The sequence below is a fragment of the Sorex araneus genome, chromosome 3, assembly GCF_027595985.1.
Source record: "Sorex araneus isolate mSorAra2 chromosome 3, mSorAra2.pri, whole genome shotgun sequence".
Lineage (NCBI taxonomy): Eukaryota > Metazoa > Chordata > Mammalia > Eulipotyphla > Soricidae > Sorex > Sorex araneus.
The window spans coordinates 37,353,120-37,380,246 of NC_073304.1; the positions used below are offsets into that span (position 1 = coordinate 37,353,120).

The 27,127-nt window shown below is 34.5% G+C and overlaps 1 protein-coding gene across 1 annotated transcript in view; it reads left to right on the top strand.

The window, feature by feature from the left end:
• The window catches only part of KCNH5 (potassium voltage-gated channel subfamily H member 5), a 349,253-nt gene that overhangs the window by 284,253 nt on the left and 37,873 nt on the right, over positions 1 to 27,127 (top strand). The window contains exon 10 of the mRNA XM_004612371.2: positions 7,579 to 7,775. Within this exon, the coding sequence (XP_004612428.1) occupies positions 7,579 to 7,775 (197 nt within the window). The remainder of the gene's footprint in view (positions 1 to 7,578; positions 7,776 to 27,127) is intronic.

The following is a 27,127-nucleotide window of genomic DNA, read 5'->3' on the forward strand; positions in this document are numbered from 1 at the left end:
AACACTAGTGTCACCTTTAGGAATTAAATTTTCTCTGAAAATTCTTTGAAATGATTTTTATGTATTATTTCCCTATTCTATGCCTCTCTAACATATGTTCAACAGTTGTACTGTGTCTATTCTATCAGAGTACATAGTCATTATATACTATACGCTACCTTAAAAAATTCTTATTAAGGAGTCTTTATTTACAAAATTACTGATTTGTTTAGGCATAATATAATTCAACACCAATCCCTCCACTAGTGTCAACTTACCTCCACCAGATTCCCTCCCCATCCCACCCCCTACTTCATCCCCCACCTGCCAAAAACCCTATCAACAAAAGGGAAGGGGAAATGAATAGATAATTCTCAGAGGAAGACAGGCAGATGGTCAGTAGGTATATGAAAAATGCCCTATAATCACTATCCCTTATAATCTCTTTTGCTTTTCTTTCTTCTTTTTCTCACTGCCTAAATTCCTGTTTGTGGAGACAAGGAAAGTTTATATTGTTTATAAAAATAATAAAAGTCCCTCCTGTAACAAAATTAAAGACTCTTAAGAGCAGGACTTTCATTTCCTGTAACTCTATATCACAGTGCAAAGCTTATGTTTCAGAATTATTAGGAATGCTAAATGCATTAACTGAATGGAGTGAATAATACAGTCATTGTTTCTCTCATTTGGAAGATGTAAAATTTATGACTTATAAACATTATTATAGGATTTTAATATGTATTTTTTTCTTTGGAAAGGAAAACAAATATTTTAAGATCTAATGACTCATTGTTGGTGGGAATGCCAACAGGTCCAGTCTTTTCGGAAAACAATATGGGCATTCCTTAACAAACTAGAAATTGAGATTCCATGTGAACCAGCAATACCACTTCTGGGAATATATCCCAAGAAATCAAAAAAGCACAGTAGAAATGACATCTGCACTTGTATGGTCATTGCAGTATTGTTCACAATAGCCAGAATTTGGAAACAACCCAAATGCCCAAGAATAGATGACTGGTTAAAGAAACTTTGGTACATCTACACAATGGAATACTATGCAGCTGTGAGAAAAGATTAGTTATGAAATTTTCTTATAAGTGGATGGTCATGGAGAGTATCATGCTAAGTGAAATGAGTCAGAAAGAAGGGAACAGACATAGAATGACTGCACTCATTTGTGAAATATAAAAATAACTTAATATGAGACTGACACCCAAGGACAGTAGAGACAGGGGCCAGGAATTTTGCTCCACGATTGGAAGCCTGCCTCATGAACTGGGGAAGAAGGAAACAGGAATCTAGAAGGGCTCACTAAGTCAATGATGGTTGGGGGGATCATTTGGGTTGGGAGATGTGTGCTGAAAGTAGATAAAGGACCAAACGTGATAGTCTCTCAGTATCTATATAGCAAACCATAAGTCCAAAAGGAGAGAGAGAGTATGGGGTAAATTGTCTGCCATAGAGGCGGGGAGGGTTGGAATGGGGGGTTCGATACTGGAGACATTGGTGGTGGAAAATGTACACTGGTAGAGGGATGGGTGTTCGATCTTTATATGACTGAAACTTAAACATGAAAGCTTTGTAACTTTAATGGTAATTCAATAAAAATTTTTTTTAAAAGATGTAATGAATTTTCAACTGTTTTTTAGATTTTATTTTGGATACATATTTTGATTTCTACATAAAATAGTTTGGAAGCAGTTTATAAATATTTTGTAAAACACTTCATGAAATTTGAGCTTACTGTAATAGTTATAATAGTAATGATTACAAATAAATATATGGTTGCCAGAGATAGGGCACTTGCTCTACTATCCTCTGAGCCCACCAGGACTGATCCCTTAGTACATATCTAGGAGTAAGCCCTGAGCACTACTGGGTGTAACCAAAAAAGCCAAAAAAAAAAAGTGAATATATGGAATAAGTTCATATTGATGGATACTAAACCCATCAATTTCACTCATATGCCTCAACATTTATTATTATAGGAAATTACCTTAGTAAAATGCTAAAGTTTCATTGATCCATTGGTTGCTTTAGATAGGTAGAGTCACTGATGAATAACTGAGATAATATTTATGGATTAATTTTATCCATGTCATTAATTCACCAACTAATATATTTAATTTGAAAAAGAAACATCACAATCTCTGGCTATAAAACCAGAATCTGAATTATTTGCGTTACTCCTGTATTGCTTTGTAACTGTTTCTATTTTGTATTTATTATTTTCCAGTACTCCTATTATTTTTTAATATGTACTTCTGCTTTATAGTCCTGCTTCTTAAGGCTTAGAAGTGAAATACTGCATAAGACTTGTTGTAAAGAACTGAGAAAATATTAATAGACCAAACAACAACTTTCATGTTGAGTGTGAGTTTTTCTACTAAAAATAGGGCTTTGGGGAAGGTTAGTTTTCTCAAGCTCTAAAATGTTTATAGCTAAGACTACTTGCACCCAGTGGGAGTTGACCTAAAAAACAGATTCAAATATTCTATAGTCAAGAAGATGAAGAGGAATTTCCAGCTCTGAAAGTGTGCATACTTTGTGATAGCTCAAAGGGTGCTTTTCTACTGGATATTCTATGTTTTCACTTATGATTTCTGTGTATTTCTTAGTGTAAATATACATATACCTTAAAGAAGGGCATTAGCCAGCTCTGTTGTAGCTAATGAATTTAATTGCATGAGAACAATCTTCACATAAGTGTGAAAATGTTTCTGTCAATTGAAAGACTACTAGATAAAATAGAAAATTAAAGGAATGCATTTTTAATGAATGATTAAATCAATACCCAATTTAAATTTGTGCATCCTAATGGGTCTATGCTATAAAACAATTAACCTTGCTTATTATGTCATTTGCATGCTGATAACATAATTTTTCACCTTTGTTAATTGTGTGATAGTTCTCTAATTTTCCAGGGAAAGAAACAGAGAAGTTTTTTATTGAGCCTTTTCTTTTGTCTGTTAGTTTTAGCCATGTACTGGTATTTGGAGTTGAAGTCCTAGATTTTATTTACTTATTTACTTATTTATTTGGTTTGGCAGCTCTATCCAGCAGTCCTGAGGGCTTACTCTTGGCTTTGTCTTCAGGGATCACTCTTTGCAGGGCTGGGGTATCAAATAAGGTCACAGGGTTGGGGCAGGAGTGTCAAGCCCAGGTCAATCACATGCAAGGCAGGCATCTTACCCACTGTGCTACATCTTCAGTGGGTACTATATTTTTTAAATTTCAGCTTATATGACAGTAAAAAGTAGTAAAATATTATCCTGAAAATGATTTGATGATTGAATGGACTTATATGATTATAAATTTAGGGAACTTTAAACATTAGTCTTTGTTCATCTATCCTATTTAGAGTCAACAAAACTGAGCATAATTCAGGTGCTCAATGACTTATGTCCATACTGTGAGTGGTATAGTCTCAATTCTAGTTCTAATTTAATCACCCACTTCCCAATTTATCCTTATGTTTGCTTATTGTTTTTCCTTCTTAAAACAAATTAAAAAAATACACATTTGTGTATTTTTAAAAATAAATATTTGATGACCTCTTAAACTACAGTTTAGGAGTTAATGGAAGTAGATCAAATGTAAAATTGCCAACTTACTTGAGTTTAGGATTTTTTTTTTATAAATCTATTGTTTCCATATCAGGGACTTTCTTTTTCCGTTACATTAAATGGTGAATAGTTTGTATTTAAAAATTCAATGGACAAATAGAAGAGCTTTAAAATTATTAATTAGATAAAATGTATGCATGTTCCACAATTATAAATGTTCTATATGAGCAAAAGGAAACTTATTTATATATTGTCTTTTTAACCAAGTGATGTTGTAGTTGTCAGTCAATGGATATTTATTTACTATAAAACATATATACATATTTTAGTTTTACTGAGAAGTATAATCTTTTACAATAGCTGTTGATTGTAATAGATTATAATATAATTATATAATATAATATAATATATTATTATGTAATATAATAATATAATTGTAATAATAATAGATTCATCAGAGAAAAATTTGGAAAAATATACCATTTAAAGTCAGCTGATATAATTAAATACATTTTTCTAGTCTTGTATCCAATTGGTTTATTTATTAACAATTGACAAATCAATAATAATGGTATAATGTACTATATAGCAAAGTCTAGAATAAAAATATAATATACCATAGTTTTATCATTTTTCAGGAAAATTTTAAAATAAGGACTGAATAGATGGTGCAGTAGGAAGGGCACTTGCATGGAATGCAGCTAATCTAGATTCTGTTGCTGGTACCAAATATGGTCCCACAACCACTGCCAGGAGTTATTCCTGAGTTAAGCTATGCGTGTCCCCAAAATTGTACCCCTCAAAAAAAGAAACCACAATTTATTGGTTTTTAAGCCTTGGAGTTTTAGTTTCATTTTGTGTACTTCATAGCTATTGCCATAATCATATTTCTCCTTTATATTGTACATTTTATATTAAATATTACATATTTCTTTTATGCGTTACAAGGTAGTCATGTTTGCATATAATTTGAAGAACTAGATTTTTGTTTGTTTGGGTGGTTTCTACCATGCCCAGTGGTGCTCAGGACTTACTCTGACTCTGCACTCACGGGTCACTCCTGGCAGTACTTGTGGGTTCCATCCAGTTCACAGTATCTAGTTTTAATTCTGTGAATTATTGATATAATTGCTTGATGTATCTATATGCATATTATTGTTTGAAATATAATTAATTTTTGCCAATATGGAGCTGATTAATATCACTACAATATATAATTTTTTTTACACATGAAAATCAAATTGGTTAAATGTAATTACCTTATAACTAGGTCAGAGTTTATATTGTAAGTAATAATTTGAAAAAGGTCCCAGAAATAAATCAGAAATAAATGTAATCCTTTTTCTTTCTTCTCATTTAATGAAATATCCAGGATAGAAAGAGTAACAAAGATGATAGAAGACACAAGAACCCTTCAGAATCTCTAATAGTTTCATAGTGACAGAAACTATAATAACATAAAGTTTGTTGGTCATTTATTATTTTCTTTTCAGTCTTTTGATCAACCCAGCAGCTCTCAGAGTACTCAGGGACCATTTCTGGCAGGGCTCAGGCGACCATAAGCATTTCTAGGGATCAAACCTGGGTTGGCTACATTTAAGACCAGCACTCACTGTGCTATAGCTCAGACCCAGATTATTGGTCTTATTAAAAATGAATTCACAGGCCTGATAGATTATACAAGCAATAAGACACATGCCTGGCATGTTGCTGGCCAACATCATTTTGCTTACGGATAAATGTTATCTTCCAAGCACCTTTGGATTCTTTAAGAACCTATGAGTCTCCAGGTAGTTTGGGCAATCCCTGAAACTCCTGGGTCTAAGTAGTACCAAATCTTTGATCCAAACATTGAATTACTGGCAACTTAGACAAGAATCTCTGGGAGGTGCCCCAGCACCCACACTAACGCTTGGGAGAACTTTCCCCCGTGAAAAAAAAAATCTAACTCATTATACCATAATGCATAAACAACCAATTTAATACATTTGCTTTTCATATACTGTGGTTTGTTCTAGTGGAATAGAGTACATAAAATGATAACATACTATATATTTTTTAATATCCTATTTGTAAAAAAAATTGAGTGGGGTGCAGTGGGGACACCCAACTGAGTGCAGTGCTAACTTCTGGCTCTTGGCTCAGGAATCAGTCCTGGCAGTAAATTTGGGGTATCATGACAAGGTCTTATTTCATGACCTCTTTATTATATAACATGGGTGTTTCTGTGTCAGTTTTATAATATATAAAATTTAATGACTGAGTACCATAGGTTATTTATTTAAAAACACTTATCTCATTTCCATTTGACTATTATAAAATTAGTAAATTTTTATAAGTAAATGCTATATTACTAGCAATGCAGTTAGAATAAATATCTATAATTATAATTATAAGTACAAATAGAATGTTACTTACTGATACCTGAAATTTGTGTAAATGTAAGTAGGGTTTTTTCTATCAATTTTTATAAATCTTTTTGACTTATTATGATGCTGTATAGCCCTAGACACCTTATTTGAGTTTCAGCTCTCTAATTAGCCTTCTGTGACAAATATATGGCTATCTGAAGACTGTTTGAGAGCTAATGTCATTAATTAAAAGAAAAATTTGAAGCATCCATAAACAAATACATTATCTCAAAATTAAACATTTATCTTTGTTTATTGCACAATGGAGACATTACTGGTGCCCGCTCGAGCAAATTGATGAACAATGGGATGACAGTGCAGTGCTACAGTGCTATTTTATGCTCATTTTAAGGATACAAAACCACATTCTCAGCAATATGCATATTTTCTCCTTCTAGAATGCATTCTGGTCCTGGAAGTATTCCCAAACTATTTCTTTGTAATTTGTGATTTTACTTAGTTTCCCTTCCTACAATTCTCCCTTGCATATCCCCATTCTCAACCTCACTAATATTCTCTCGCTCTCTCTTTTGTGATTTATATTTCAACGATAATATAAATTATCGTTGTCTCTCATGGTCCAGCTGGCTTGAAGGGCTCTAAAGCACACTTTTTTCTTTTTCCTTTTTCCTTTACTCCTGTCAGTTCTAACTTTAGTCATGACAAGAGCAGACTTTTTTTCATCTCTGCACTAGAGTGCAAAAAGAACTAACACTTGTCAGACCTCAAGGAAAAAAATAACTAACATGTTTGAAGACACATTGGAGACCATGATACCCTAGGTAATTGCTTCTGCACATATACCTTTTGGTACATAATCTCTAGTTCTTGTTCATGCCCTTTTGGAAAACTAAGTGTTTTTTTTTTTTACTAGAAACTGCAATGAGTTGGGTTCACAACGCCAGTGAATGCAGTTCTGAAGTGACTAGAGAATTTCTGAATGTTCTAGAATTCTTAAAGCGCATCCTTATTTGACTGTAGAATAGCACTCTTCATAGGACTATCTGTGGGACAGCAATTTGGGATCTCCATGTTTTATCAGCTTCATTGGCAGGTTTTCATGTGTGAACAGAAAGTTCTCTGCCTACACTGTATGCTAGATTTGGGTCTGTGTGGAAAGGAGGGCATCCTCAGGAACAAATTCTGGTGAGTTTTAGTCTGCCTAGAACAGAAGAATCAAATTGATGAACAAAGTATGTCTAACTAATGTCTAATCCACTCCAGGTTATAAAGGTCATAGCATTGGCTTGTATGCTGTGTTTTACTGCCATATCTATGAGCAGGAGCAGAAGAAAGGATGAGAGGAAGAACTCGCATTGGCCCATTCTAATCTGGGCCAATGTGAAAGATTAGGTGGCAGAGAAAACAAAACTGTTAAAATGAGTTTTGGATTTCTCCACTAGAGTTTGTGTATTCTCAGTCCTGTGTATTTTCATCAAGAACTCAATGTAAGTGTTGTATAAAATTGTTTTGTATCATTAAAGTCATATAAAGTTGGCATTTATTCAAGCTATAAATTATACTAGATGAGCAACATCATATATAAACTGGAATTAAAAGAGTGATTAGGATAAGAACTATTAAATATGCTTGCACATTCATATTATACTGTTTTCTAGGGAAAGGTGATGTGTTTGGAGACATCTTCTGGAAGGAAACTACCCTTGCTCATGCATGTGCCAATGTCAGGGCACTGACATACTGTGACCTCCACATCATCAAACGAGAAGCCTTGCTCAAAGTCCTGGACTTTTATACAGCTTTTGCAAACTCATTCTCAAGGAATCTCACTCTTACTTGCAATCTAAGGAAACGGGTATGTTGTCTGAAATCACTTTCTCTTTAATTACCTAAAGGGTTGATATGTTATGCTCTGTTAACTGAAATGGAAAAGTTATTTTACTTTTCAAGAATACTTTTCCATCCAAGTAAACTGAACATTATTCTCTTCTTTCTTTACATCTTTTTCCTATATAATAGGGAAGATAATCTTGAGTATATTAGTTAGATTTGACTATTTACATTTATATATAAAATGAAAGAACATATTTGAGGAGAAACAAGCAAACTAAACTCTAATATTATTAGTTATTAGTCGGGTTTTATAAGTTCTGGCATAAAATTATCAGTTTCTTAACTTATTGCATGAGTTTTTACACTTGTAGGGTTAATAAAACTCGTTGCCAATTTTTGTATCTATTCTTTTTAAGGCCCTCCTGTAACTTAATGTCAATTTATAAAAGTTATTCCCCATTTTTTCCAAGTACACTATAATAAAGAATAATTAGCCACACTGTCATATCCTACTAGTATATAGTAATTTGTTACTTTACACTGCTGCTGTAAATGCAATATTCACCGTCATTTTCTTTTTATTGATGAGTGTGATACAAATTTTAATTTGCATGATGAAATCCCCTAGCTCTTATATATAGATCATTGGGTTTTGGCTAGAGCTATTTAATTGCTATAAATGAACTAGATATTTAGATAATTGCACCTTAGGAATGTCACTAAAAGTGAGGCCCTGTCAGTGGTAGAATATTTTAAAACAAGGCTACTCTTTGACAACCTGTTAAATAAAACTCTTCTCATATTTAATCTGGACAGAAAAAAAATCAAGCCAAAGAGAAGTTGGCATCTATGCCATAATAACATAGAAATGAACTTAAGTAAAGCAAATTTCTTTATTCAGAGTTCTAAGAGGCTTACAGTAACATGTGACTGGATGTGAAAATGATCTTTGTATAAGTGAATGAAATTAGCTAGTAATAAATGTGAAAGTGGTGATATTATGAAATAAATGTTTCTCATTTTTTTAAGTAGCTCAAAGTTCATTTTAAGTATAAAGCAAAATTATATTTATTTGGGTCTGTTCTTTACTTTCTGCAATGACAAATTCCTCATACATGGCAGAATGTTAAAATTTGAGTTCTTAGAAATTGCTAAATATTCTCTCCCATATGAAATTTCCAATATATGATTATTCACATATACTACAAGATTAAAGAAACTCCTGTTCATCCTCAAAACAGTCTTAGGACAGATCTGATTTGTCACTGTGCTCTTCAAAGAGACATATTACTGGTGCCTGCTCGAACAAATCGATGAGCAACAGGATGACAGTGACAGTGACAGTGCTCTTCAAAGCCTGTTGAAACATTATGGGTTTTTGACGTTTATAATATTCCTATGAATTAAAACAAGCATGTATTTTTTTTCTTTAAAACACACAAGAAAATTCAGGCCCAGAAGAATTTGTATCCAATAATCAATTTATATTTGCAGTGGCTCAAGATAGGATAATTAAGATAACTCATAATGGAAAGAAATAAATTTTGGTTCTTTAGAATTAATATCATGAAGTTATATCACATTTTTCATTTCTTCACATATCTCAGCATGTACATGTCACACACACACACACCGCGCATGTAAAGTGACACACACAGTGTGCATATACCAGTGTGGCTACTTCTGGCTAGAAGAGACTCTTAATATAGAAAGCTAGTATTTTTTAATGGATTCTAGAAATTGTGCACCTGCCCTGGGACCTGTGTGTGAGTAACATTAAACTTCTTTCTTTTATAACCTCTTCCCTGTTACAATTTATGTCATGTGTAATAATCTCGGGCCTTCTGCAGTCCGAGGATGGTCACAATAACTTGGCAAAATATGAGAACAGACTGTAAAGTCACAACACTTTAGTTTTTGAAAAATAATTTTCTTTTTTTTGAACAAATATATATATGTATATATATGTATATATATATACATATATATATATTGGTCACATGTGGTGATGCACAGGAGTTACTCCTGGCTTATGCAACTCAGGAATTCCTCCTGGCGGTGCTTGGGGGACCATATGGAATGCTGAAAATCGAACCAGGGTCGTCGCATGCAAGGCAGATGCCCTACCCGCTGTGCTAGTGCTCCAGCCCCAGAATAAATAGATTTTATTTGGAGGATTTTTAAGGTGTGCAGGGGGGTGGGGGGAGAGTGAGAGAGAAAGAGAGAGTGAGAGAGAGAAATAATTTCCTTATAAAGAAGAGAAACTATTAGAGAATATACTCTAATGAATAATTTTGAGAGCCTGGAATATAGAGACCAGCACTTCAGAATACTTTGCATGCTATGATTAATTATATAAAAATGTCAACAACCCAGAGATGAAGCAATATAATCTCCATCTCACTAATGAGGTTGGAGCTCTGAGAACAGGCTATTGCCAAATAATTTATAGGTTAGAGCATGCATGAATTTGAATCCATTGCTGTGATTCTAAAATCTATATTCTTTATGTCACATTTGTTTGACTTGACCAAGTAGCTGACTTTTTCCCCAGAGCATTGAACACACTATCCAAAATTTCTAGAATTTGTCATGCTCCCATTTACCTTAACTTCATTCTCTACTGAGGTATTAACAAAAACTATCTTGTTCTATTATTATTTTTATAAAATAAATATAATTATTAGTGTGAACTGTATAATAAAAATTATCCTTGTATGCATTTACTACCTCATAGCTCTCAAGTCACTAGTCAAACCAAAAAAAGAATCTTGGAACCCAATTTTTAGTCATCATAGATTATAACTATTTACATGATACATGTAATGAAGAGATTTGTGTCATGTTCTCAGTCGCTAAAATAGGGAGGAATATTATACTTTGTGAGTTGTTAAGGAAAAAAAAGAAGATGCTTATTATATAAATGCTTTTTTTTATTGAATCACCATGTGGAAAATTACAATGCTTTCAGGTTTAAGTCTCAGTTATACAATGCTGAACAACCATCCCTTCACCAGTGCCCATATTCCACCACCAAAAAAAAGTTAAAACACCAAAAACCCAGTATACCTCCCATCCCGCGTCCCCCACCCCCCAAACTGATAAATTTCACTTTACTTTCTCTTTACTTTGGTTACATTCAATATTTCAACAAAAACCTCACTATTATTGTAAGGGGTTCCCCACTAGAGTCAGACCTGTTGTGAAGAGATATGAGGTCACACAGTTTTGGATTTCTGTATTTTAGCAACTAAGTCCAGGGAAATTTCTTCCAGATATTGGATCATTGCAAGCTTGTAACTCTCATCTGTGGTCCTCATAATATGGCGGTTGCCACGCCCTTCACCCCCCAGCAAGGAAAAAGGCTAGAAAGAGAAATACCTTTCCCTCCTGGGCAGGCATGGGGTCACGGCTTAGTTCTCAGTCTGGAGACATTCTGCAAGGAGCTGCCCATACTAAAAGTAGTTTTGCTGGCCTCTGGAGTCATGCTCGTGCAGCTGCAGAGAGCTATAAATGCTTTTTAAAAAATATTTTTATTTATAAGGTAGCTCACAATATTTGATTACATTTAATATTCAAACACCAATCCCACCACCATTACACCTTCCCACCACCATGTTTGGGATGTTTCCATCCCAAGTCCCAAGCCCTGTCCCAAAGCAAAACCAAAATAATATATTTTGTATTGTTTGTTATGAAAAACCACTGAAAAGTCTACAAAAAAGTATCCATAAAGGAAACAGTGTGAAGACTGTTCTATTTTGGCAGGGCTGTTAAGACATTCTTTAGGATATCACTAACATGTTGTTAATGATTGAGTGATATGAGCTTCTGCATATGTATCTGAAAATATGTATATATGCATATATATATTTCCCTCTATGATTGGTTGCCTACTATTTGAACTCCATCAAAAGTGGTGTGGTACTCTTGGATAATGGGTAGGGAGTGTCTTATGGTGTATTATGCAGCCACAACCATAGTAAGTTTGTCTCTGTAAAAATTCTAAAACTATAAATGATAACATCATCCAAAAACTAAAATAAAAATTAGCTATTTCTTAATAAAGAAAGAATAATGAGTATTTTAGGATTTGAGGATTGTGTATTTTCTCTTTCAACTGCTTGACTTTGCCACTGTATTTTAGAAGATACTGTCTTAGCTCATAACAAAATATCATACACCGGGTGACTTTAATATCAGGAATTAATTTTTTTATATAGTTCTAGATACTGGGACGTTTGAGACAAGGGTGCTAGTTGATTCATTTCTCTAATCAGGACTCCTTTCCTTTCACTTGCAGACAGCTGTCATCCACTGTAACGTCACAGGGCAGAGAGGGAAAAAAGACAGGAAGAAATATCCCTGGTGTCTCTTTATAAGGGCACTGATGTTATTATGGGAGCCTGACTCTCATGACTTTGTCAAACCTAATTCCTTCATAAAAGTTTTTTTTGTTTTCAAAGAGCCACTAAGTTGTGTGTGGGTATGTACAGGGAGAAGGGGTAGGGAAGAGGGTTCAAATGCCAATGTATGAATTTGGGAACTGAATGTTTCAGTCCATAGTAGCAGCCAGGCATATATATGAAAATAATGACAAAAATCTTAGTAAAATTTTATTTTCCAAAGCTGATGGCTTCCCAACGAACAAATGTTAGTGTGTTGTTTGCTAAAAACATATTTAAAAGTTAGATGGAGCTGACAATGGTTTTACAAAAAGAATAATCAATCCCCCTGCTTTTTTAAAAAAGAAAACAAATATCTACTTCCCGCAACTTTGCCAAGAACCGGAAGATACTAAGATGTAGCTATAGGAAAGCATGGGTGAAGCAAGGCTTAGGAAGCTGTGGTAATGGAACATTCCCATTCTGATTCTGAATGTGTACCTCCATCTCGTTGTGCACTATCTTTCTGGGATGCTTGCTTGTCTGCATCTTTTCCTGTGGGAAGTATAAGCTATTATACAAAATCACATTTGTTCCTAATCAATTTTAATTTTTAAATATTTACTATGGTTAAGCAAAACAGGTTTGTGAGATTAGTTCAACAGATTGTGAATCAAAAGCGTTGATTTAATGAACTATTATGCTATTAGGAGTCTGAACTATCTCTACTTCAGTAGAACCTGGCAACTATAAATGTAGATGAGATATATTGTTGCATATCTATTTTCCTTAATATCTAAATGGTTCGAATATTCTTTCATTAGGATGGTCAGTAAAATGCTATAGTATTATTATAAGTACCAAAGGTAATCACAAGTTTTTCTATATCATATTTGCTGAAGATATCTTAAAATGTTGTTTACACTCATGCCTACTTAATAACTATGGTGATTATTAAACCTGCTGCTATATAATCTTATCACATGAATAAAGAAGCATATGATTTACTGTCTTATAAATTATTCTTTAATATTTTGGTAGTGAGGTTTAATGTAATTGATTTCCTTTGAAACACCACAAATTTTATTTTGTTGGTGATTTTATGTTTATAATTTGAGGTTTTTTAAGAAGCTTGTGATTTGAGGTTTTTTGACAAATTTTACTAGGCTTCTGGAGATTTTGTTCCACTATATGAGAATAGAAAACTCCAGAACCACAAGCGAAAAGACTAGTTGGTGTATTTTTCTGATAAGGACAATTTAATAGTTTTCAGTAAGATTAAAGGTAATCAGGAAAACAGAGTGACAGAGGAAGGTAGACTCACCTGCTGACTTTATATCTCCATGTGTTTACTTAACCAAGCTCAAATAACATTTTTTGAATGACAATGATGCTTATTAACTTGAGGACCTTTCCTCACAGAGGGATCTGAGAAGAAAAGCAGCACACCCAGATCAGGTGATTGTTAAATTTTAAGATCCTCATTAGACTTTTAAAGTAGCTATTGTATCTCTGCTCATTCTGCCTAGCTCTTATATAATGTTTGCCATTTTTCAAAAAAGAGTTGACCTAGCATGCTGTTTATTTTACTTTCAAGCACCCACTTATTAAGCAGGCCCTGACTTTGGGGACACACACCACTAACTGAAAAGAACTGCTTACTGTTTATTCAAACAATGCGATTTATACTGCTTGTTATTCCAGTAATTTAGATTCTGGTACATGACAGGGAGAGCACACCTAGATGACAATCTTCAGTGGGCACTAAGAGCAACAATTCAGAAGTGTTGTCACAACTCTTTGCTGAATAAATGAGGGAGAGGACCCCTGGAGACTAGTGCATGGTTTCTCTTAAATTCCCCTTAGCTAAGTTTTCTTCAAATTTATGCTAGGAATCAAGGTTGTGAATATTAATATATGCTAAATTATGAGTTCTAGCAATTTTTTGAAATAAGATATATCTTTAAGACCATTAATGTCTTTTTGTTTTGCTTTGTTTTGTTTCTGTTCCACACTCAGCAGTGCTCAAATCTATTCCTGACTCTGTGCTCAGGAATGATACCAGGAGGTGCTTGAATCATATCTGGTGCCAGGGTTCCAAATAGGATTGTTAAGACACAAGGCAAGCACCTTAGACCCAATACCAGACAATCTCTCTGACCCCTCAAACATCATTTGAAAAGGCTGATCAGAAATCTGTATTTTCAGAGGTCCTTGATTCTGTTGATATATTTGTCACTTCACCATTTCTTTTCTCTAAAAAAATATGCTAACACCTATAGATTTGTCTTATGAATATAAAGTGATGACCCATTTTAGAATTGGCAGGTGTGTTTGTCCATAAACATTCCATAGTTTTATGTCCCTGACACCTAAAATAAATGCTATATTAACTCTGATAGTTAAAGCAACTGTGACTGAGATTTTAAATCATGTTATTGTCTTTACTTTCGCAATAGGAAAAACATTTTTCTCAGAACTGGTATTTTTTAAAAATAGTTTTAAAGACACAATGATTTACAAATTTGTTCATATTAGAGTTATTTCAGAAATTCAGTCTTCTAACACCAGTCACACCAACGGGGTGCCCTTCCTTCCACCAATGTCCTCAGGTTTTCTCCTATCCCCTAACCTGCCCTCTTTGCAGATATATAATAAATTTATTTTGTATTGCTTCTTTCAACAAAACTCGAAGGAACGACAAGTGGAATTATCAGAAAATAAATGAATAATAGTAAAGGATAATTGAGCAGTATATGACTTTAATCTATGTAAATAAATTCAAATCATTTAGTATAATTTAAGGGGTGAAGGTGGGGAATGGATACTGGGAACATTGGTGGTAGAGAATGGGCACTGGTGGAGGGATGGGTGATACTTGAACATTGTTTGACTGAGATGCAGTCATGAAAGTTTATAAGTCTGTAGCTGCATCTCATGATGATTCATTAAAGTAAAAAAATTAAAAATTAAAAAAAGAAAAATAGAGACAGGATTTTCTACAGAAAAAATCTTGCACAATCATGAAAAGTTTTAGAAATTATGGTGTGTCAATAAATATGTTGGTGGAAAATAATTGTAAAAAATAAAATAAAACATTGCATATATATAATTTAATACTTATTTTATTTTCAACTCTGGCATCTAAAGCATATTGAATTAAATTTTATTTTGTATATTTTATTGTGTTTACTGTTTTGTGTTTACTGTTTTGTATATTTTATTGTGTAACTATCTTTTCTTCCCTGTCATAACCAAAGCTTTATAAAAATTAACTTTATATTTAAAATTTTTAATTTTATTCTTTCTATTTTTAATGAGATTTGGATTTAAATTTTAAATGAGTAAGCATTATATTATACTTATTAAATGATTTTCATTATTTACATAGGTTAAAATTATATAGCTATGAATCAAAAATAATTTTTATTGTTTTATTTTCTGATAATTCCACTTGCCACCCTTTAAGTTTTTCTGGAGCAAGCAGTATGAATGATCAATGTAAATTGAAAATTAGAGTAAAAAATAGAGATATTTGTAGCAGTCTCTTCACCCACTAATGCCATCTTTTTCTATAGATGACACTGTTCATAAGTAGATCAATTGTAGCAATTTGCAAATTTAATAGATAAGCATACAATTAAAATACCATCCTGTATTTTATTATTCCAGTAGCAAGAAACTGAGGTTTAGAATCTTTCTAGACAAAGTGTAGGCTCGGAATGAAATAATGTTTTCTTTGGCGGGGTGACACCCATCCGTGCTCAGGGCTCACTCCTGTCTCTGCACACAGACTTCATTCTTGGCAGGTTCTGGGAACCATACAGGATGCCTTGAATCAAACCTGAGTCACTTGCACTTAACCTACCCACTGCACTATCACTCCAGCCTGCTTTTAAATTTTCTCCAACAGGCTTTTTAGTCATAGTAAATCCAGCAGCACCAATTGAAGCATTTTCATGGATAGCAATTACCTTTTGCAGGTAGAACATATACTGGAAATGGTTATCAAACAGTCCTAGAGCACTTGTTTGTCCTAAATTTATTACAGACTACATTCATTGTAATAGTTAATACTAGCCTTTTTTTTTGAAGAACTGGTCTAGAGATGTGATTAAGAGAAGGTTCAAGTTTTTTACTGTGTTATTTCCCTAAACTTAATTATCACAAACCACATCTTATTAGATAGTGAAATATGGGAACACATTTATTACGCATATCTATTTTCTTATCATGTGAAAAAGGTGTCACTAAAACACTCATTACAATGAGTACAATAGGAACTTTCTGCACTCAGAGAGATAACTCAGTGGATTGAATGCATGCTTTGCACACTGAAGCCTGGATTTGATCCCTAGTACCATATAGTTCCCTGAATACCACAAGAAGTGACCCTGGGCACTGAGTGAGAATAGCCCCTGAGAACTGCTGGGCATGGCTCCCAAACAGAAATAGAAGCAAGTTATCAGAAAAAAAAAGATTTTTTTAAAAGCCCATTCCCCCCCCCCGTCTTTCTCTCTCTCTCTCTCTCACACACACACACACAAAGGAATGATATGTAATCCTTTTATTTTAATGAGCAAAATTTTGCCTACAACATAATTGAGTAAAAGAATCAGTGAAGGAGTGAAATGAGTCAGATTTGCTGCCTAGAAATTTTTATCATCCTGACTAAAATAATCAGCCATTCCGTAAGACAAAAGGTATCCATGACAATTTTGGCAAAGAGACTTTATGAAATAGGCTTATGAAAAAGAGCCATTACTAATTAGTGTTAAATACCAATTAGAATCAAATTCCAGCTGCAGTATCTAAGCACTTATGTCCAGACTTTTTGTATGGTACATCAGATTGTCTAGTGCTTCGTAAATAATACAGCAATTTTCACATCACTGTTGAATTAAAATCACTTGATGCTAGACTTGCGCTGTGATGGCCAGAATAGTACCTTAATCTCACTCTAAAGGACTTTGAAGATAAAACTCAATTTTCCTCTTTCCCAGTTTCCTTAAGAATCTGCATGCCATGTTGAATTTGAACAAAGTATATTTTGACTTTTAGGTGATCAAGATTGCAAATCACTGTAGACTACTCGCTGACCCTGATAGTAATGTCTATATTTATCTGTCTATATTTTGTTCACCTTCCACCTCCAAACTAATGTTCATTACACATGAAGTGTAATCTCATTTGAGCTTCAAATGACTGCTTTAGAAAGACAGGGAAAGAGAGGCAAGATGACACACAACTGATAGCTGCTCCAAAGTTTCCGTTTTGATTGGTTTCCTAACTCTCAGCTGGCTCTCCTTTCACCGGTGGTGGTAGAGTAAGACTTACATCAATTCCAGAAGTTTGTCATGTGCATGTAGATGAAGCAGAATCATTAATTATGCAGTCTTTTGAGCCGTTTACACTGCTTCTATTTAGGGCTTTCTGTTGGTCTGCCTCCAGACAGACAGAATAGAAACTTTTCCACATTTAGATATTAGGACATAGATTCCAACTGAAACATTTTATTTTAGGGATGGGTGCTACCATATGTATCTTTCTAGGGGAATCATAGTTGGATGTCAGACTGCTTCATTTCCAATATGTCTAATTCTTCTTAAGTCTCAACAATTAACATTTGATGAGACAACTACTGGAAACATGGTGCTGTACTACATCATATTTATTTAAAGAAAAATGCTCCTTTTCAATTAAAATAATTTTTAAATTAATATTGACTTAGAAATATTGTATTAATTTCTTTCCTACTGCCTCTTAGTTTTACTCTGAATTTGGAATACAAACAGTTTTTCCTATCCTAGTTTATAATGTATATTTTTCCTCTCTATTCTATGTCAAAGAATAATTTCCATGATCAGTCTTACATAATATATAGGGCAAAGTATAATATGCTCTATAATATATAATATATATTATTTATATAACATTAAGCTGGATATTATTACAAAACAAGATTATATATATTTTTAGAAAAAATATCTTGATTCTGAGGAGATACTATAGTTTGAAACAGCATACATATTTTAAGAAACATTTGATTGTTCACAAAAGTAGAATAAATGTGTTTTTATAAAGCATCAATTAAGGTTAGAAAGTTCTTTAAGTACATTTTACAAGTGACCAAATAGAGAGTAGCTCTGTGAGTAGATTAAATTCCTAATAGTTGACTGTTATGAGCAAAATATCCTCTGCCTTGCTTGAATGTTCTTTTTTATCAGGGGGATGTTATATTTCAAAGACTTTGATATTCCAGTCAAGTGGTCTTTCCCTTCACAAAAAAAATTAAATCCATCATTCTGTAAAAGAACTGGAGGTACTCAGATGAGCCTACTAGGCTAAATTGCTTCTGAACTCTCTCTCTCGTCCGGTTATACTATACATCGGTAGTACTTCTTTAAGTTAACATTTATACATTTGAATTTATCAGGGTTCATTATATGTCCACAGTTTTATACTCTTGAGACTAATATCATCTATAGAAATTTAGCAGATACTGTCCCATAGGACATTCACAATGTTTAATGGAAACTGCAGAGAAAAATCTGTACCTGCTAATTCTACATATACGAGATACTTGATAGCCCTAAGTGGCAGCACACAGGATATGGGAACTTTGAACCCTATCCAAGAATTTGCTCCCTACTTTTTAATGCAAGTGCTTTAACAGCTACTTTACACATGGTTGTAGACTGCATTATATTTATGGAAAACATTGGTAATATATGTGGTTAAATGCTAACTCAGGCCTTTTAAAAGTCACAGAAGCTAACATGCCCCTCTGAACTCCCCATATGGAAATTGTTGCCCAGTCCTCTGAAATTCAGAACATAGGCTGTGCAATCACCAACTTAGCTCTTGTAGGGCATATTCTTATATGTGGGAGAGTTGAGCCAGCAATACATAAGCAGGAGTTAGACCCAGCCTGCTGGAGTTGTGACTCTATAAAACGAACTTGACCACTGGATTATGGTCATTTCCAAACTTCAGTGTTTCTCTACCTGACAAGCAAGAAGTGGCTTGTTACTAAAATTACATACATTGTAAAATCTCAATTTTATAGGCTGTTAGGAATGTGGTTGCGGTTAGAGAAACTGAAAGGGTTTCATCTCCTTTATTCTAGTTTAACTGACTTCTCTCATGTGTTTTGTAGGAAGGCTTTAATATGTGCATATGCTCAGGTAAGAAAACAATAAGAGTTAGATTTGACAATTTCATCATGCTCAAAAATCTCTTTTGTTGAATTCATAGGCCATTTGATTTTGTATATTCCTTTAGAAATTAGAAACAAACTCTAATTAAAATAAAGATTATATTTTATTAAATATATATATAAGAAAATTAAATATTTAAAATTAGACCAGTAATTGGGTTGCTTGGGGCACATATATTTTAGTTGGTTTAAATTTATCCAAAACTATTAAAGGAAAATGGTAATATTTGAGATTTTTATTGGTACTGCTGAATTATTTCTTTGCCAGCATTAAACATTCACTTTAGATGGAATTTTTAGTAGTTGTTTTGGTGAAGAAGTAAAGAGTATGTCCCAGATGCATGGCTCTCTCTTACCCCCAGAATATAGGAAGTGTGAATTCACAAAGTGTGGGGGGTGCAATACATGCATTTGGTGGTCGAGAACAGCTTCCCTTGGCCTCCCCAGCAGAGGAGCAAAGAGAAAAGGGACCTCAGACTATTGGTAAAAATGATCTGTTTAATGTAGAGCTGTTAGCATACTTGTAGAACATCTTGAAGGGGTTCAAGGTATAGGACTGCACATAGGTATAGGTGTGATTGGTTATTTATGGAGGTAAAGCATTTCCATAGAGGCAATTCCCTTAGGGGGATTAATTCAAGAAGACTTTCTCCCAGGGACATCTATATTGCTTTTCACTTTCCCTTTAGTTGTACATATTTAACAATTAAGTTTGCTTCTCATTAGTGCTTGCAGTTACTTGGATAAACACAGTAAGAAATTCTAAAACTTAGTTCTCTGGGCTACAGAGCAAGTAATGTTTTTACCGTAAATCCCAGACTAGGTCTTTGTGCTGACTCAGTTTATATTTCCCCATGGGGGTCCTGTCTCTTAAGTCATAACAGCTTCCATCAAGACAGTGCTTTTATACTGTCCCATGTCAATGCCGGTGTAGCTTTTATGCTCGCTCGGGACCCATCCCAGTCCCCACTGCAGGACCTCCCTTTTTGGGGTGTTAGGAACTATAGCACTGAACCCTGAGTTAAGTAATTATGACAGATGCCCAGGCATAGGTATATTTCAGAGTGACTCAAATCCCGAATATTAGGTACACAGAATTACTTGTCTTTCTATGTTTAAAGAAAGAACATTTCTCTGTAACAAAATATAAAAAGGCTATGGGGGAAATCGAAAAGTAAGTAAATCACTATAAATACAAAGTCCAGAGTTACCAGAAGTTTTGGCTTACAAGTAACCCTGAATTACTTGGGGAATTGTGACAATGATAGGTAAAACACAAAGGAAAGGTTAAAGTAAATTCGGAGGATTAGGGGTCCTCATAAGAGCACTATAAGTTTCTCTGGTAGAATGAAAAGGGGCAATCCACTGATGAAGCCTAAAGCACTTAGGGTTAATATACAACAGGCAGAAAACATAATATTTAGTAAACCATAGCCTCTATCCAATTTAGAAATAAAAACAATCCTGTTTAGACATATATCTATACTTTTTATACAAAATGTCCCAAAATCTCTCTTTTTTAAATTTTTTCAATAATTTCATAATGTCTTATTTAGAAATTTTACAGCTTTCTGTAAAAAGAGCACTGAATTTTATTATCTTTGGTTATCTTTCATGGTATATTTTTAAGGTATAAATTTTTTTAAATTTATTTATTTTTAATTAGTGAATCACCATGAGGGTACAGTTACAGATTTATACACTTTTGTGCTCATGTTTCCCTCATACAAAGTTCGGGAACCCATCCCTTCACCAGTGCCCATTCTCCACCACCAGTAAAACCAGCATCCCTCCCACCCTCCCCAATCCCATCTCCCCCCACCCCACCCTGCCACTGTGGCAAGGCATTCCCTTCTGTTCTCTCTCTAATTAGCTGTTGTGGTTTGCAATAAAGGTGTTGAGTGGCCACTGTGCTCAGTCTCTAGCCCACATTCAGCCCGCAACTCCCTTCTCCCGCATGGCTTTTGACCACATTATAGTTGGTGATCGCTTCTCTGAGTTGCCCTTTCCCCAGAATGTGAGGCCAGCCTCCAAAGCATGGAGTCAACCTCCTGGTACTTATTTCTACAATTCTTGGGTGTTAGTCTCCCACTCTGTTATTCTATATACCACAGATGAGTGCAATCTTTCTATGTCTGTCTCTCTCTTTCTGACTCATTTCACTCAGCATGAAACTTTCCATGCCGATCCACTTATATGCAAATTTCATGATCTCCTTTTTTTCTAACAGCTGCATAGTATTCCATTGTATAGATGTACCAAAGTTTCTTCAACCAGTCATCTGTTCTAGGGCATTCGGGTTTTATAAAGCACTGGTTGAACTCTACAAGAAGAAAACATCCAACCCCATCAGAAAATGGGGCGAAGAAATGAACAGAAACTTTCCCAAGGAAGAGATACGAATGGCCAAAAGGCACATGAAAAAGTGCTCTACATCACTAATCATCAGGGAGATGCAGATCAAAACAACCATGATATACCACCTCACACCACAAAAACCCAAAATCTCTCTTAATAAGGACTGAAGCCAGCTTTGATTTTAAGTGGACACATGTGTCTAGACACTGGGCCTCAGTTATTATACATCTATAAAGGAATTAATAATAGACAATAACTATAAATAGATCACCTCTCAAGGGCCAGGCACTTAAAATAATAATAATAATAATTGTTATTATTTTATTATTATTATCAGTGGTGTTGCCAACCTACTTCCTCCTGGGTTTGCAATTCAAGGATAACTCCTGGTGAGCCATCCAGAATGCAAGGGATCTATACTGGGTCAGCTGCATGCAAGACAAGCAACTTACCTCTCTAGCACTTTTTCAAAATGTAGACTCCGTAGGGTTTAATCAAACAGTTATATATTCCTTATTATTATGGATCTTAGGGTCTAGATTCTAGACCCTAAACATCATCCCTAAAACTTAACACTTAAAATTTATTCAATGTTATTAACTAAACTTACTTCAATTAAAAATAAATTATTTCATGTGAAACATTAGTATAGGTTTTCTGAGATGATGGCAGTAGTGATGTGATAAAAGGTATATGTTTTATAAATGGCAGCACCTAAATTTCTCCCAAAGGACGAAGTCTCTTAGTCTTACTGAAGTCTGTCAGTCACCAGTGATAAAAGAAATGTTAGCAAGGAGCCAGATCTGACGTTTTTTGAGTGTGTAATTCCCCTATTGTAAGTAAAATGTAATTTTAAGTAAAATGTAATTTAAAAAATAGTAGTAGCAAAAGATTTTATAAGCACTGATGGAATATGCTGATAATTACAGAAATAAGCACTTATATAATAATTTTGAATTTTTCCAAATGTATTGTCTATTCTGTTAAAATAATATCTTTTCCAGCTCTCCCTAGGTTCTGTGCATTCAGCATAATCTTCACTAGAGATAAAAATCTCAACCGTGGTTCCCTACCACTTGGTGAAATTATTTACCAACTATACATATAAGAGAACAGGCAAGGGTCCTCATGTCAGGTTTGATTCTAGGCACTTTTTTACATAATAGATGGACTTTTTCTAATTTGGGTTAAAAAACAAATTCCCATGTCCCGATAATGCTAAAATTAGCACTAGTCATTTTAACTTGACCTAAAACTACTAGATTAACTATGGGTTTTACACACATCCTGAATGATATCTATCAAGTGTAAACCACTGAACACTCTACTGTTTGTTGAAATATTGTCATCTTAAGCATGCCCTGTGGCTACAAAAATAGAGTTATTATGTAAATGAATTCCTCTTAATGGGAGACAGTCAGGGGAAACAAAAGGAAAATGAATAGAGCTTTTCCAATCTGCACTTATTATTAATCTAGTAGTTCTGCTTAGCAAGATCTAAGTTCACTCATTTATTTAGGCTTCAAGCTAAAGATAAATTGTCCTTTTGGAAATAAAAGGCAATGCATTTTGTTTTCAAAATTTTAAAATTTTACCATCTCTTAATATTACGGCAATTTTGAAGGACAATTAAAAAGACTATTTGCATCCATTCATCTGCTTGTGAGAGAGTATAAGAGAGAGATCATGGTTATGGCAAGAAAGAAATATTGCTTCAACAAGCTCATTCTACTAGTCAAATTTGTCAGAGAAAAGGTGAACTAATATCTCTTCTTTTTCATAATGTTCCTTGCAGAGAAAGTTGCTCATTTTATTCATGTTTGACATTTCGTAGTAAAGGTAAAATTCATTTTTAATGAAAAATATTCCACAAGGTTATTAATTAAAAGAAATACAGGAGAGAGAGCTGTCATTTACAAAGAGCACCTCATGAATTAGAAAAAAGTCTCCACTAAAAAATTGCAGTTCAGTAAAATTCTCTCAGGAGAGGTGGTCGCTAAAGGTGTAAAAGAACCCTCACTGCAGCTTGAAGGAATGTATAAGATTTTGGCATGATACACTCTTTTTCAACAAAGCTTTGGGAAACTTAGAGAAATAGCTTTTTGATATTATTAATTGAATTTTTATTTTATTTCTTACTTTTGGTCCATTTTTCTTACCAAACTATAAATTATTTAGAGTCTAAGGCTGTGAATAATGTAGGCATTAGATAATCATTGTACCTGGAGTCTTGCTTTGTACTATAATTTTCAAGAATGCTTAACAAGTGAGTCAATATTTGAGTATCTCCTATTTCAAGGAGACTATAGATATTACATAGAGTTATATTCTTTAATATAATAATGTCCCTAGGAAAAAAATTAAAGTGGCCATACATGTTTAATTTATTGAACATACACTAATGCAATAAAATGAACAATGGGTCCTAAAGATATTATAAATATAAACATTCCCTTATTGATACGTGTTCAATATCACCAGCCCAACATCTTACTTTCCATAGAACATTTTAGAGTCCCGAAACACCCACTCTCCTATTGATCCTGAAATCAATCTTTTGGGGTGTTGTAGCAATTTATGAAGTCCAAGATGTAGAACTCCTATGAAAATTCTATCTTTGGGACTGATAAAAATATAACTATTTCTAACTTTGAAAACATGGACGTGACTTCAGGGTTTTATTGAATGGATTTCTAGAACTTTAGGACAGACTTTAGGACAGCAGCCATGGTTCTCCCCTACAGAGAACCTTATGAATTCATACTAAATTGGACAGCACTAAATACTTCTTGTCTGTATGGAGGAAAGTTTCCAAAGCAGGGAAGAAATATGTAGGCTCACATTACTCTTACAACTTCATCAGCCAGAGAGGTTACTCCTTTCAGGGAACTAAAACAAAATAAATCATCAAACAAAATATTAGAAATAGTAGCACTTTAGAAACTTGTGCTACAAATAAACCCTACTTGGATATATAGGGAAGAATATTATCCCATAATGAGTGCTTGTGGAATTGTAGTAGCAGAGATTATTTGAGAACTTCAAAGTAATGATTTCTACCTAAGCTGAACTTTAGAACTACTCGGGAGCATTTAAAAATGTATGATTCTGTGGGAAAGGATATTTACACAATACCCATCAGATAAGGGGTTGATATCAATGGTATATAAAGCACTGGTTGAACTCTACAAGAAGAAAACATCTAACCCCATCAAAAAATGGGGCGAAGAAATGAACAGAAACTTTACCAAGGAAGAAATACGAATGGCCAAAAGGCACATGAAAAAGTGCTCTACATCACTAATCATCAGAGAGATGCAGATCAAAACAACCACGAGATACCACCTCACACCACAGAGACTAGCACACATCCAAAAGAACAAAAGCAACCGCTGTTGGAGAGGATGTGGGGAGAAAGGGACCCTTCTACACTGCTGGTGGGAATGTCGACTGGTTCAGACCTTCTGGAAAACAATATGGACGATTCTCAAAAAATTAGATGTTGAGCTCCCATTTGACCCAGCAATACCACTGCTGGGAATATATCCCAGAGAGGCAAAAAGTATAATCGAAACGACATCTGCACATGTATGTTCATCGCAGCACTGTTTACAATAGCCAGAATCTGGAAAAAACCCGAATGCCCTAGAACAGATGACTGGTTGAGGAAACTTTGGTACATCTATACAATGGAATACTATGCAGCTGTTAGAAAAAAAGGAGGTCATGAATTTTGTGTTTAAGTGGTTCAGCATGAAAAGTTTCATGCTGAGTGAAATGAGTCAGAAAGAGAGAGACAGACATAGAAAGATTGCCCTCACCTATGGTATATAGAATAACAGAGAGGGAGACTAACACCCAAGAATTGTAGAAGTAAGTACCAGGAGGTTGACTCCATGGTTTGGAGGCTGGCCTCACATTCTGGGGAAAGGGCAACTCAGAGAAGGGATCACCAACTATAATGTGGTCGAAGGCCATGCGGGAGAAGGGTGTTGCGGGCTGAATGTGGGCTAGAGACTGAGCACAGTGGCCACTCAACACCTTTATTGCAAACCACAACAGCTAATTAGAGAGAGAGAACAGAAGGGAATGCCCTGCCACAGTGGCAGGGAGGGGTGGGGGCAGATGGGATTGGGGAGGGTGGGAGGGTTGCTGGTTTTACTGGTGGTGGAGAATGGGCACGGGTGAAGGGATGGGTTCCCGAACTTTGTATGAGGGAAACATGAGCACAAAAGTGTATAAATCTGTAACTGTACCCTCACAGTGATTCAGTAATTAAAAATAAATAAATTTTTTTAAAAAATGTATGATTCTGAGTCTTACCCCTAGGCATTTAATTTTAGTTGATATAGGACAAGAGGTGTGTGTGTGTATGTATGTATTAGTGTGAACATTTTGAGATAAGATATATTTTAATTATATACATACATATTTAAACATTCATTGAGTGATGGAAATGTGTGTAATCAAAGTTGAAAACCACCATTTGTGGCCAATGTTGTATAACAAGCTCACAAGAATCCCAGGTATCCAAAAACCAAAGACCCCAAAGAACACTGGTCTCCATATACATAGGACAGGGAGAGACTAAAGAATGAGATAGATTATTCCAGATTGGTAGATAGTAGCTTAAATTAACAAGGGATTTTAGAAGGATTTGTCTTGGGTGATGGAAAATAAGAAAATTTTCTGCACTCCTAACTTTAGTCAAGTTTCCAGGTTTTTTAAAGAAATGTTATTTATTTTATTTTTATTTTTTGTTTTTGGGCCATACCCAGTGATGCTCAGGGGTTACTCCTGGCTCTGCACTCAGAAACCACTACTGGTGTTACACAGGACCATATGGGTTTCGGGGATTGAACCCAGTTTGGCAGCATGCAAGATAAGCATGCTACTTTCTATACTATTGCTCTAGCCCCCAACTTTCCAGTTTATAAAAAGGCTTTTATTATGTCCAGATAATCTCAATAAGCAATAACATATTAAAACATAATTTTTTCAAGTCTGTATATGTTTTAGCAGGCACAGGCACTCAGGTTCTTGTCCTCAAACCGTCAAGATTAAAATCAAGGGACTAGGGGTTGCATAACTGAATTTAGAAAAGCTTTATTTAGGGGAAGCGAAAGGAAGGGAAAGAATGTAAGGAAGGTCCCAGATTATGGGAGGAGTCTCCTGAAGGATTCCAGAGAAAGGCAGAAATCTTTCCCCTTTTTCACCTTTCTAACAAGTGGGGGATGAACACTTGTTTATTATGTTCCAAGAATATGGGCCATTGAAACAGGGGGTGAGTGTGCTGAAATGATTATTGTCTGGTGTCTGGTTATCTTGATTATTTGATCATCTAGATTATTCACATGTCTGGGTCATCCAGGTTATGAAGCACCTCCTACGCCCACCATTGTGACATTCCAT